The sequence below is a fragment of the Akebia trifoliata genome, chromosome 8 (genome assembly GCF_017979445.1).
Source record: "Akebia trifoliata isolate Shusen 1 chromosome 8, ASM1797944v1, whole genome shotgun sequence".
NCBI classification, from domain to species: Eukaryota; Viridiplantae; Streptophyta; class Magnoliopsida; order Ranunculales; family Lardizabalaceae; genus Akebia; species Akebia trifoliata.
In genome coordinates this window covers 10,050,394-10,065,145 of record NC_141382.1, presented here as the reverse complement: position 1 = coordinate 10,065,145, position 14,752 = coordinate 10,050,394, and the positions used below count along the sequence as shown (strand labels likewise).

General features: G+C 35.4%; 1 protein-coding gene across 3 annotated transcripts; it reads right to left on the bottom strand.

Moving 5' to 3' along the window:
• Positions 1-1,219: 1,219 nt before the first annotated feature.
• On the bottom strand, positions 1,220-14,110 carry GEX2 (gamete expressed 2). 3 transcript variants are annotated; one of them, XM_086451856.1, is made up of 17 exons: positions 13,857-14,110; positions 12,411-12,749; positions 10,851-11,189; positions 10,074-10,400; positions 9,761-9,967; positions 9,607-9,671; positions 9,363-9,504; positions 8,889-9,197; positions 8,577-8,701; positions 7,768-7,985; positions 7,451-7,669; positions 5,907-6,139; positions 5,530-5,768; positions 4,773-4,929; positions 3,882-4,045; positions 3,553-3,647; positions 1,220-1,628 (listed from the first exon to the last, which is right to left on the bottom strand). In XM_086451856.1, the coding sequence occupies exons 1-17, from the start codon at positions 13,942-13,944 to the stop codon at positions 1,469-1,471; spliced, it is 3,426 nt and encodes a 1,141-aa protein (XP_086307982.1). In that variant the 5' UTR covers positions 13,945-14,110; the 3' UTR covers positions 1,220-1,468. The 3 variants fall into 3 exon arrangements, 1 of the variants encoding a protein (XP_086307982.1); XR_015180931.1 differs by having other exon boundaries at positions 1,492-1,628; positions 3,402-3,647; XR_015180932.1 differs by having other exon boundaries at positions 1,493-1,628; positions 3,461-3,647.
• Between the last annotated feature and the right edge of the window lie 642 nt (positions 14,111-14,752).

The following is a 14,752-nucleotide window of genomic DNA, read 5'->3' as shown; positions in this document are numbered from 1 at the left end:
CGTGTTTGAAATCCAATAAAAATGTGCCACGTAGAATACAAGAACGAGACACCATCCTAGACCGAGACTCTTATATAAATCCTTCAACTTTTCCTTTATTATTTTTTTAAGTCCCAAAATTTCACTGAAATGTTAGTTGTCAGCAACTTGGGAGGGTTGGCCCAAACTCAACCTAGGATCAACCTAAATGATGGGAGAGCCCAGCCAAGTTATGTAGAAGATGAGTAGAGGCTGGAATAGAATAACTCAACCCGACTTTAATTCTGATTGAGGGTTTGGGCAACCCATCTTAACCTCAACCCAAGACTATATGAGGGTAAATAAATATTTTTATGTTAACTATGTATTTTTTTAATTATTTCTTGTTTATATAAAAAATTTATTTATAGTAAGGATATTTCTTGTTTAAGATATAAAAAAATTTTGCTAATCAAAACAAAGTTAGACTTGTTCCACCATCCCAATCCTGACAAAACTACCTGATTACTTGGGCTAAACCAAACTCAACCCAAGGTTAGAAGCTCAAGGTCGTGTTAATGAGCTCTAGCTCAATCACTCGGATTGAGCTGAGCTTGGTTTGGGGCTCTGTAACTTGAGTCGAGCCTAGGTTCTACCCTTCAACCCGCCCAGATTGCAACCTGTTGGAAAACAACAATACTGTAACAATGAAAAAAAAATTAAAATATTACTATAGGAATAAAGCTGAAGTGACCTCAAGGTTGTACCTCATATCGTACATTCTGACATGAAAGTGTATAGGAACCATAGATGCTTTTTCACTCATATCTCGATGAAAAGCATCTATGGTTCCTATACACTTTCATGTATAAGGATGTGTGATGTGAGGTACCAAAGAGAGGTCAATTCAGCACAACTCTTACCATAATTACAGAATTAATCAAAAGCCTTTCAAGTTGAAGAAACTTTTAATTGTTAAAACATAAACAGGATGTTTCTTATTAATAAATAACAATAATGATTTGTTGTAACTAATTAGAAGTGGTGAATAGCATGGAAAAACTAAGTCATACTATCACACTGTAACAATGGCACAAAAAATGCAACCAAGCTATAGACTTGGGAGTTGGAACTAGAGATAGTAGTGGAGCCATGGAGTTGGAACGATAGAAAGTAAAAGTATATTTCAATGCGTAATTAATTAAATAAAATACGCTTACTTTCTTAAAAATTGTTAATTTGAAATTATAAAAGAGGTATTTTTAAATTAGATAGAGGGAGTAGACAAAACAAAAGAAAGCATGGAACAACCAAATCGATATTTATGTCTAATACATAATGCTTTGAAAGCTCTCCACACATTAGGATAATTTTGAGCTTGGCACTCCTTTGTTCTTGCTCCACACTCTAGTCACTAAGATCCGATGTCATTTCCACTAGACATGATTGTTCTTATCATTCTACCACTAGACAAGTAAATTTGACAATAAGGAACAACTTGTTCACCTCATCACTTCCTCCCCATGTTATCAAACAGTTTCTCTTTGTCCTTTTCAATGGAAAGAGGCATGAAATTGGTGAGAGGAGTTCGCTGACAGCGATCACTAGAAGATTGAAATGAAAAATATTCATCCTTCCTGGATTCTCCATTTCCTGAGTGACGGCGTGACCTGAAAGTTGAACAAAGATGAACACAAAGATTTAGACTGAGGGGAAAGACCAAGAAAGATAACCAACAAAAAGAAGGAATGTCTCGTTGATGACACGGTAGTGATACACCCCCCCCCCCCCCCCCCCCCCCCCCACACACACACACACAAAAAAGACAATGTGGCTTACCTGAAATACTTATAGCTTCTATGTCATGCCACAATTTAGAGAGATAAATATAGTATACCCAAAGATAGGATGATCAGTATATGCTTCGTATTCAGCCTCGTTGTTAGTACCAGGGGCGGAACCAGTAAGGAAGACTAGGGGCTATAGCCCCCACTACATTTTATGAGAATTTTTTTTTGTTTAGGCCCTACATGTTGATCTATATTATAGATACCCATGTGTTTTTTAAACCGACACAACATGCAGCCCTCACTGAAATTTTAAAAAAATGAGAGATTTACAGGGCACCCCCTGCAGGTTGATCAATATTAGAGCTAACCAACCCCAAGGGGTAGACCTAGTGGCAAGCCGAGCCTTGATAAGCTCCTAATGAAGAGTAGGTCAAGTGTTTGAAACCCCATGAAGCAATGAAATCCTTGGGGCCACCTCCATGGTTGACCCTCAACTCAACCAGTTGCACGTAGGACTTTCCGAGGGGGTGGTGCCTGTGACCTTGGTATTAGTCCCACCCAAAGGGTGGGGATCCCTACGATAAGCAATATATATATATATATATATTAGAGATACCCCATGTGTGTTTGAAACTGAAGACAGCCCACTCAGGTTTTAAAAAAAGAGAGATTTATAGATATAGGTCTTCATCTACAGTTTGATAGATATCAGAGATACCCCATGTGTCTTTTAAACTGACAACATTCAGGCCCCCTGAAGTTCTAAAAAAGAGAGATTTAAAGGGCAGACCGCACTATCACATTTTTATTACAAAAATTCCCTTGGAGTTCTGACAACTCCAAGGGAACACCTTATTTTACCAAGTTTGTTACCCAACAAACTTGAGTGGGACTAAAAATTCTTTTAAAAGATTGAATACCTATAAATACCCTCATTCTTTAAATTAGATACCTATCATATCATCTCTCCTCTCAACATCAATTATCTCTCCCAAAACCATCATTAGGCCCACGTGACCATGTTGGCAATCCAACCTTCAAACGTCAAGAACAAGTTTAGATTTGTAAAGAAGTACAAATTATTTTTTAATAAATTGAAAAATCAAGGACTTGTACAAGAAATTGAAGATGATGGGTTTAAAATGAGATTAATAGATTAAAAAAAATTGTTTGCCCTAGAAATTATTAACTTGAAGATTAAAGGATTTTTAGATAAGTCTTCAACCTTCAGATTTTCTCTTTCAACCTTCGGCCATGAAGATCAAGATAGGATTTTTGGAGGAGAAGGATGTGTTTTGGAACATAAGGAAACCAAGATTACCAGTCGATCATCTATAGCACTTAGCCCCTACTAACCAAAAATCTTGGATCCACCCCTGGTTAGTAAAGGCCAAATGCAGATGCACCACTAAGTCGATCCTACCTAAGATATCTCCTCAGCCAAAACTAACACAACTGGGTGAACTTAGTCATGCAATCCCTCACTTTATGATGGGCAGTTGAACTACATGGAGTAACTCAATACAAAAGTTGACAGATGGTTAGGATAGTTCCATTGGATGGATGCTTCAGCCTAAAATCCCCATCAAAAACATAGAATGTGACCCCATGCATGTTCTTATATGAACAGTAAGGTTGGATTGTCAGCCCGACCTGAGTTTCATCTATTAAGACTTCCCGATTGATGTCCAAACATAAACATTTTGTAGCACCTTTTAACTTTCAGCCGAACCCATTTTCTTTCACTTTCATCTTCAAATCTGAAAAAGCATTTGTTGCAGTTCTCAAGTAAAAAAAGTATTACCGCTGACGGAAGTTCGAAAGCTGGCTCCGAAGCAAGAAGGGACTTGAACAGCAGGCACTGAAGCAAGTCGCATTCTCAGATGATGTTGCACTTGACTGTATCCATGAAAAGAATATGGAATCACACTAGAGCATAATTTCATGAGCTTTTATGATCAGAGCATGGTAGATAAAAACATGAAGATTCATTGAAGCATGTGATGAATCCATTAAGCAACTTAGGAAATTTTGGGAAAATAAACAAATGAAAAAATAAAAAAGACAGTTTTTTTTTTTCATAGGAGAATGGTTATCGTGCAAAAGAGAACAGAACGAATTAAGCAAACTTACGGTTGGTTCCTGAAGTTTTTCTACTTTGGAAAACTTTTTATCCTTGGTACGACGACTTCTCCTTTCATTTCCAAGAAGAAATGCACATTTACATATGAAAAACAGAAGTAGCCCTCCAAGGAAAAACATTGTTATGAACTCGATCACGATTGTAGAAGCTAGAGCTGTACCACAATGAAGTAAATTTTTTAGTTGATCAACATAAATGAATTTCATAAAATATCTACTGTACCTCACCAAGCTGAATCAAGAAAACCCCACAGTGACATGTAATGGACATGAAGTGACTGTTGCTTATGGTCCTAATCTCAGGTTACTTTTGTGGATTCGGGTTCATCGCAGAGTGTCGGGGGGTCAGGACTTCTGGAGATATTTTTGGTATTAGAAAATACATTGGAAACCCTAAGATGCTATATATAGTTCTTCTTTGGAAGACCCTAAAATTGTATTCTTGCCACAATGACTTCATCAATATGAAATCTTCATCGCCGCCTGTGGACGTCAGCAAGTTTGCCGAACCACGTCAAAACTTGTCTCATGTATGATTGGTGTTTTTTCTTCTTTTTGGTCAACCTAACCTATAGTTACTGTTCCATAGACTATGTTCTATTTGTGACTATCTGAAAGATTACAATAGATCAAATATTTATGATAGACTATGTTCCAGGGAGAGATTTAAGAACCAAAGTTGTGGACTTAAAGTAGAATTATTCATATTGAGAAAAAGGTGGATGTTGAATAGTTTCAAAACCCAATCTTAAATAAACATAAAGATCATTACTCTTTTTTCGTCTTCGCAATTCTAATAAGAAAATTTGTGACCAAGAGAAGGAAATCATCTATTCGAGACAAATTTATTTACGGTTCAACATGTAGTAACTGAATACTTACCATGAGCCACCAGGGAACTCATTGGCCGTCTTCTAATGAGATTTATAGTAGCCTCCGTAAAAAGCGGCTTTGACATCATTTCCGAACAATCAGGATAACATCCGTAATTTCCCATATCGTTTACAGTTACCGTTAGAACAGCACCGTGTTCCTCACCCTGTAAAAGAAACAATTCCAAGCATTTTATAGCGAATGGCAATTGCAGTTCAATTTGTACAAAGGAGAGAATATGAGAACACTAAAAAAAATATGCATACTACTTAGTGTCCCATAAATGAGTATAAATGACACAAGATTTGTTCAGTGTTGTGTTATCTGCCTCCACTCCCGGGTGTCACGTGCTCACGTATCGTGCCCCAGTTCAACCTGTGACCCTCTTATATTAATAGTTGCAGCTTCCCCATCAGATCGGTCTTTTGGGGTAAATGGTTTGTCAACATGGTATCAGAACACTAGGTTCGTATAGGTCACTGATTCGAGTCTCCTCGAGGGAATTTTTCACCCTTATGGGTGAGGGGAAGTGTTGAGTGTTATGTTATCTGCCTCCACTCCCAAGTATCACGTGTTCACGTATCGTGCCCCAGTTCGACCCATGACCCTCTTATATTAATAGTTGTGCCTTCCCCATCAGATTGGTCTTTTGGGGTAAATGGTTTGTCAACATGGTTTACACCTTTTACCAAGCATGGAAATATTATTTGATAAACTCGCAAATATTTTGATCATGATGTTCTCTTCTCAAGACTGGTGCACTCACTTGATATAACAATCGTTGCATGGCTTCGTTGCAGTCCTTAATTGTTCCATGAAATCTAACTCCTTTTGCTTTAACCAAAAAATGTTTCGAAATAGTAACAAAAGTCTGAAGAGGTTGCCATTGATAACTATTCTTTAACTTCAGTTCAGTAGTATTAATGAGATCGGACGATAGATTGGCTATTAGAATTCCAACATTAACTTCCATGGAAAGTGTGATCATAAAGTGAGACTCATTACCTGCAATACAATCCCCCAATGTGATCAAACTTCTAAATCAAGAAAAAGATGGATGCATCATCAGAATTACTTCAAATTTTGAACTAACACCTTTAACACAATTTCAAACTCTATTAATTATATTATTCAATAACATACCGTGAAAGCTGAACAGATCTGGATCGCCAATGGAGAACTCAAACTTGTCTCTTTGTACGTCAAAGATTCGAGAACCATCTTCATTTTCTTTCTCCAATATAATAAATTCAGGGGCATTAATAAATGGAGGGTCATTTATAGGTTCTACGAACACCGGAACATGAGTGTCATGGACTCCAATTTTGTTAATAGTTGAGACTTTGATAACATCGTCTCCAGAAAAGTTTCCGTTCCTGTAATAAGAGAACAAAAAATTGAGGGAAAAAATCACTGTAAGCATAATCAAGAAAAAGGAAAGGTTAGAAATTGGGCATAGTTCATTAAGAGCAGAAACAAGAACACTATCTGTTCTACATTATTGTACTGAGTGAAAAATTTTGTCATTTTCATACGTAATAAATAAATGAATTTTTTAGGACTTGACTACAAGATCCTTCAATTTTAACTCATAAATAGTTTTGCAAGATTTAAACTATCACTTTTTTGTCCATATATTTATGTCTTAACTGTTATTCGTAAATTATTAATATGTTGAAGAATTAAATTAGAGTGGTTCAAGTTATTTTGAGAATCTGTTGTTGCTCTTTTATATCTGTAGTCTATAATGAATAGTAATTAAATTTTAGTGGGAAATTCATGCATTATTTAATTGAAGTTTCATTAGAATCAGTTATAATCATCACCATCTTACGTCTTATACTAAATATTGGGGTGGGCAACAAGATTCCCCTTTCTACATTGGACTCGTGCTTGAGCCATACCTTCAATCAAGGCAAGTGTCTTCATATCCTTTCTTGCGAACTCCATCCATGTCATTGTCAGCATTCATCCAGCCCCTTTTATATCTTTCAACGTGCACTAGAGCACTCCTTATGTTATTATTGGCCTTTCTTGTATAGGCCCCCGAACCACATCGATGGACTTTTCTCTATTTTCTCTCCTCTTGGAGTTATTCTAAATTTTTCACAAATATACTGCTAGTTTTGTCTTTCCTAGTCATTCCACAAATCATCTCAGCATCTTCATCTTCTCACTCATTCAAATCAACTATAATTAGAGAAATTATTTATAAGATAAAATATCATCCATTTTTCTTCTTTTAATATCTGCCTACTTTGTGAAACACGGGGCATTCATCCACAAAAATGGTTATGCATGGACATGAGGATCAATGCATGCAATCTAGAGAATTTCACGCCCTCTTATAAGATCTTTACTATTAATTGAAGGTTCCTTTCTTAGTGCTTAAACAGATGAAACATTCTTTGTAAGACAATTCAAACTTGAACAAAAGAAAATTATTTATTGAGAGAAAACAACATAGCAAACGAAAGAAAAAGAGTACCCAAAATTGCAGAAAACTAAAATATAACAAGAAAGGTAGGCAATAGCGAGGCTTTGTGACCAGCTGTGTATTAAGAGTTTCTTTTCATAACTAATATTATACAATACCTACGGCATTGTGACTTCACAAAACATCTAGAAAAGCTCAAATTTATAAAGTTCAGTTTAGTGCAATATAATTTGATTCAATGCATACATACCCAAGATATTGAACCGATTGAAGGACGTAATTAATTATTTCCACACAGCCTGCTAAGATCAAATTCTTCTCATCTCTGTCCACCACAAGTCCACTCCAAGTTGGCTGCCAAACTTGCATTAACATAGGAGAAAGAAAGATATTCCCAGATTTTGCACTGAGAATGACAGAGATGTTCTCCATTGGATCAGAATATTTTATCTCGAAACCAGGAAAACCGCTGCAAAAGATCAGAATTAGTTTCAATTAGAAAATATATATATTGGAGACTTCTTCATTTTTCCTTTATAAAATAAAATTTTGGGACTAGTACCTTACCCAAATCTGGGACTTATCACATCTTCGGTTGCTTGCAATTGAACAGGTAAAGAAACAAGTTGGGGTGGGGTAATGAGGACAGAAATGATGACAGTGCCCGAAGCACTGTTGTTATTTATATCCGTAATCGTGTAAGAAAAAGTATCGTTCCCAAAATATCCTTTATAAGGTGTGTATCTAAAGAGCTGCCCATACTGAAGAAGTGACCCATGAAATGGCTGTCCAAATAACAAATAGTAGCCATAAGTGCTAGTATTTGGAGAACTCTTCCAACAACTACTTACTATTTCTATATGACCAATAACTGTAACTTGAATGAAAATGATTTTATAGCTTTAATGCAACAATATAAGGAATATCTTTGTAGTAAACAAAGTATAAGTTTCTAAAAAGAAATCTATTTTAATATACAATTTGAGCCAATGAGGTTGCATCAGCTATTTGTGGAGTATATGTAACGCACATTCCCATCTTCTACTAGTAGTACAATTTGTTTAGAAAAACAGGGACAATCAAAACAAAACACAAATCATGCACAGAAACACAGATTTTTACGTGGTTCCCTCAAGATTGAGGTACGTCCACGGATCACACCAATTCCACTATGAAGAGAAAACTTGCAGCTACAAATTACACCCTTTCACCAAAAACAAGAAATATAAATACCCTAGGAAACCTAACTAGGGTTTTACATAATATTCATGAAATTACGAAAATACCCTTGGCAATTTTCTTGAATGGAATTAACCCAAGATCAACAAGGCATTGTTTCTAATAAAACAATTCTTTCTCAAAATTTTATAACTTACAAATGATGATTCAACAATGCTCACACTGCCACCAGCGAAGTAATCATTTCCTAGGACATCAAAAGAAACTGATTCGTCCTCCCAAACAGAAATAGTATCGTTGTAGGCTTTAGGAAAGTATTCACCTAGAAGACACCATAATACAAATTGTTAATCATCACATATTAATAAGAATAAATGTAACTAAGCATAAGTCATATTTGTTACGACTTATGCAATCAAAATGTGAATCTAAGCTTAAACATTACCCACAAAAAAGAAAGAAAAGAAAAGAAACTGTTAAATAATGAAAGTCACCGCTATGGAACTTACTACTGTATACATAGGTCCAAAAGGGACAAGGAGGTAAATGTTTTCCATCAAATGAAACACATATCTCGTAAGCACCAATGTCCTTAGCTAGATACTGACCGATATATGATCCATCCTTGTTATCCACAAATGTCCAAATCAAGAAACCAGAACTATTAACCGAATGAAAATCAAGGCTAAGCTTTGTTTGTTCGAGCAAGACAGGATTAGAAAATGAATCTACAAGTTGCACCACTATTTCGTTATTAACCAGCTTCGGTACTTTGTCAACAAATTTGACGACTCTTGAGAGCATTGTATCAACCTCACCTGCAGCGATAAAGGAAATTATTCGTCACTATGAGAAAGAAAGTAAAAGCAGTCCATCACTAATAAAAATCTGACTCAATAATGCAACAAATTAACTTTACTCTCAAAAGTCAAATTAAATGTTACAAAAAAAAAAAAAGAATCATATAAGATAAACAAGAGTACCTGGTCTCACTTCCATTGTGTATGAATGGCCACCATTTAATGGAATATTTCCACAAAATACATGAATCTCATAGGTCCCAGACCTTTCGGGAGTATAAAACACATAAAAAGCGTAAGCCTGAACTTTCAAATTCGAACCAGACTGAGTTTCAAAGAGAACTGTTATTAGTACATTTGAATTAATCTATGGAAATCTTCTTTAAAAAAATGTCTTCAAATCAAATAATGTAAATGTATTCCTTACAGTGTTCCTCAGGTCCACGGACGGTGCAGGAGCACCATTTATAATCTCCCCAGTGGGACCATGCACTGTTACAAAGATTCAAGGCTCTTGTTCAAAATAACAATTGAAGATAATTGTTGAAGGCGACGAATATAACATTAGCAAAATCTTTTACCATCAACAATCTGCATTGGAGATATTCTTGGCCACACATTATATGAATCAATTTTCCTTACTATTAGCACTCGAAGCCTTTCTGCCTCAACTGGAGATGGATTATGATACTTATCTTCCAAATAAACTGAAAATACTGACATCTCCCCAGCAATAGAACTAGCCAAGCCTGATCCGTTGACGACACTGTTCAATCCATCACAATAACCTATTTGAAAACATTTATATAATTACAATTAAGAGCTATGAGACTTGAAAGATACTCTCTAGATGTTTTTATCATGAGTTTATTGAACATTAACATACCTACATACCTACAAAGACAGTGTAGTCATATGGCATATTCGAGATGCTTTGATTTTGCTCCATATCACCAATGGTGAGCACAAAGTCCCCTGGTTCGACTACGCTGAAAGAAAATAACTGAATGCCGGGTGCCACTTCTTTGAAGTACAAATCTGCTATAGGGATAGACAAATTTGTCCCCTTATCAATAACTAGAGCATCAAATGCATATAAACCTGGTACAAGGTTACCAAATTGGTCTTGTTGGTGTATAAAGATTTCCAGCTTAGAAAATATTTGCAAGGCATTTGTTTCATAATTCCATTTGGCTAAGCACTTGGTGATATCCAATGGTCCTGTAGAAAGGTCAGAGCAAATGAAATTAAAATACGGATATGTATAGCATACAACATATTCGATTTCATGAAATATGAACAAATGCACATAAGATAACAAAAAATGGGTTCTCAAGATATGATCTTTCAATTATTTGTTATACACGAAAAGATGCAATTAAGATAATTTGAGACAAGTTGCACATCTCCCCTGTCATAGAATAACGATATATTGAAATAATCAGGATCAAGTAGTGTCTACGTGGCACGTTTTGGTAGGAGTTTAAAACACATCAGGCTCCTAACCAAGCCGTTTTCTACATTGCATGCAGCCCAATGTGTTTAATCTCCAAACCAAAACGTGCCACATTGATTTAATAACAATTAAGCACTATTATTATAAGAACATATTATTTTAATAAAATAATTGTGGTCCAATACATGGCAGACAACTATCGAAAAGTAACTCACCTGGTTTCACCTTGAAAGGTAGGGGAGATCCATTCAATGTTTGATTTCCTCCCTCAATCTGTAGTATAAGGCTTCCAGTTGTGATTGCAATAAATTCAATGCTTATATAGCCAAATACAGTCCAACCCAAGTAGGTGATATAGGGCATGCTTGAAAAGGAACGATTTTCATAAAATGTGGACACCGTAAATTTATACGAGTTTGGTTCTTCGCTCATTGATGAGATATTATTCCCAAATGCATCTTTAGGTAGTATTAAAATTGTAGCTCTTGACCCTGCTACAAACTCATTCACAAGATCCCTCCATGAAGCAACACAAACTGACGGGTACATTCGCCCTTCAATCAGACGGTAGCAAGTGGGGTTAACAATATACGAAAAGAATAAATTTAACCAATAAAATGCAAGAAATTCTGATTCTTTTAACAGAATAAGGTTGGAAGTAATCTATAATGAACCTTTCAAGAGCTCAAATGTACTAAATTAAGTAGATCCCCATAAAGTATGGCTCAAATTGGTCATTGCATACTAACTTGTGTTAATTTTGTAACTTATGCTGCATTTAAAGATGACATATTAGAAGATCAGTAGAAATCTCTTTCTTATTTTTCTTATTTTTTTTTAAAGATAGGTTGATATTGGTTTATTCAAAAGTATTAGCTTAAGTGCACCATTAATATGTATTCTCTTGTTATACTGTTTTCCCTACCAAACAATACTCAAACATTTTTTAACAACATATAACCAAAAATTAAACAAAGAGATGACGTTGGGCACCAAAATAGAACATCGATGGATAAGTGAAAAAGATATTAAAAATAGCTCCTAAAGGAAATAAAAACTGGTCCATTGTGGTTTGGGCATGTAAAATAAGAACTGTCGGCACCACTGAGTGCTTTGCTTCAAGTTGAGGGTTCTAAAAGGGTGACATGAAGACCAAAATTGAAGTGGATTGATGTAGTAAGAAATGACATGAAAACTCGTAGAATTACCAAAGATATGGCTCTAGATTGAGCTGAACGTAGAAACCATATTCATGTTTCCGACTCCCAATAGTAGGGATAAAGCATAAATGATGATGAATCGACCAATCAAGATCATATATTTTCGAAATATGTAAATATGATGCATCATATATAGAAACAACAAGGCTTCATTATAATCTGTACTACAGAATAAACTTCTATTACGTTGAAGGGAATCTTTTATGAATGAGATAAAACTGTAAACGTTATCAAAATGAGTCATGATAAAGGCACGCGGTCATGGTACGCAAGTGGGTACGCGGCTGACATGGCAAGGACACAGAACCATAGATCATCTTCATCGGGATACACAGGAATAAAGATGTGCGGTTCTGGGCCCTTGCCATGTCAGACACGTACCCAACCGCGTACAAAGACCATGTGCATTCATCATTATTCTATTAAAATATGCAGACAAACAACTTGAATGAATTATACTATAGTAATAAAAAAGTAGCATTTGAAAAGAAAAATCCCAAACACTGTGAAGTAAATAAACCAATTCTTATTATGTTCTTTAAGGTAATATAATACCTGTTATAACTTGGAAATGAAGTGACGAGTCGTAAATCCCATAACGATCATCGTTGATAACCACATTTAACATACCAACCAAAATAGGTATGAAAGAAATATTCCAGTTCATAGGGTCCCCCTCAATACCCAAAGAAACACCAGATATATATGAACTATTTCCCATCTTCTCATTCACTGTAAGTGTTAGATTGAGGTCATGTCCATCAAACAGAGGACTTGTGTTATTGTCTAAATTCCCCAATACTTTAATCTTTATGGTTGCTATGTCACCTGCCTGAAATGAATCCTTATTGTCTAACCAACTAAAAGCAAAGCTTGGTAAGGATGGTGATTTATCTGCAATTCATAAAAAACGAAGCAGCGAGAATGTCATAAAGCTTCAAATTTAACGAAATAAAGACCCTATAATAGAGATAATGAAACTTAAGAAATCTACAACTTTGGAGCAAAAGTCTTCTTCCCAATAAGCATAAATACATACATACATACATAAATTTTCACCATGTAGGGTGTTTTACAGTCTAATAAAAAAAATTCAAAAATTACTTAATTGGATATGATTTTAAAATATGAGAAATGCTAACGTCCAAGATCTCATGGAGACATTAGCATTCTCCACCCCATTCACTTTCCTATAATACCCATACCCATTTTTTTGTTAGTGAAAAAGATAGGGTATGTTGGCCTTTTGGATGATAAATGTTTATTTACATAATAAATTATAAGGGCATTTTAATATTTGAATTTAAATCTTTTATTTGCATAAATACTTTGACAATCAATGCCAACCAACATACTCTTGTCTTTTTGACTAAAAGACAAAATGGGCAGGACTATTATTGGAAAGTAAATGTGGTGGAGAATGTTAACGTCCCTATAAGGTCTTGGACATTACCATTCCCCTTAAAATATTTACGTACCCATAGATAAATTTATCCGTCATTCACATATACATACATACAATGCAAAAAAAAAATACCCCTTTGGTTACGCAATTTTTGAGAAACCAAAGAGTTATAAAGGTAAATTCACTCAAAATTTTTTACAGAGACGAACATATTAACCCATTACGTAAATATTTTAAAGCCATGTCTGATAATTTGACCAAAAGTTCTATCCGTTTGCATATAGAATTAGGATCAAGTAAGGTGTCTCGCTCTTATAGAATAAGAACAGTGTCTTCGTGGCATGTTTTGGTTGGAGTTTAAAACGCATCGGGCTCCTAATCAAGTCATTTTCTACAGTGAACGCAGCCCAATGTGTTTAATCTCCAATTAAGACATGCCACGTAGACATCGTATGTTGGTAAAAGAACAGGACACCGTTCTCTATCGCAACCCTTCCATATATTCACCCACATTGGTACATACATACATGGCTATACAATTAATATAGAAATAAGAATAAGAAACGCAAAATATAACGGATTCTAATCAAAATTACCCAATTCTGCAAGTTCGGAAGCGGAGGCTGCAAGGACGCAGGCGGCGAAGGTGGTGATGAAGATGTAGAAGTGCCTTTGAACCACCATGAGTGAGAATTGGATGGAAAAGCTTTCAAAATTTCTCAGGGATTCAAGAAATCTAAATGAGAAAAGATGAAACAGAGAGGTAGGACTTGCCTACGGAGAGGATCACATCTTTGAGTTAAGGGGTTTTGCAGATAAATATTTGGGGAGTTGCAGAGAGAGAGAGAGAGAGAGAGATTTGTTTCAGTTTTTGGCGGGGAGGTGTTAATAGTTTGGCACGTGTTGTGTTTGGGAAGCGTGGGAAGATCTTAACCGTCGAATTGTTTCAGCGGTTGCTGACGGTTGGCGAACCAAGGATGTTACGATTAAAAAGAATAATGCTACGGTGACACTAGGTTTTACTGCGATTCTCACATTTCTGACGTGGAGATGCGCGCATAACGCAGTGAAAAACAAAGTCCCCGTGAATTTTCCTTAAAATGAGGGTTGATTTAGACATACCCCCAAGTTTTTGGTGAATATTTGATTTAGCGGCCGACTAGTTGCACGCCAACCTTAAAAAATCCTAAAAAAAATTTGTATTTTTATAACATATTCCTTGCACTTCAATACCTAAACTTTTAAGGTTTAAGCTTTATTTTAACTTGCAGTTATATAATCTTTGTTTATGCTCTACATTGATCGTGTTTTGTGATTGATTTTATTCGTGTTCTCTTTGACTCCAACTTTAGTAAGGCACTAATTTTTTTAATCTTTGTTTAGAATTTAATTTGAACTTGCGTATTTCAAGAGAACATAACATTGTAAACATGGTTCTAAAATGAAAATTATTTCTTGCAAAAATTATTGAACTAGCAATAATTTCTTTGGG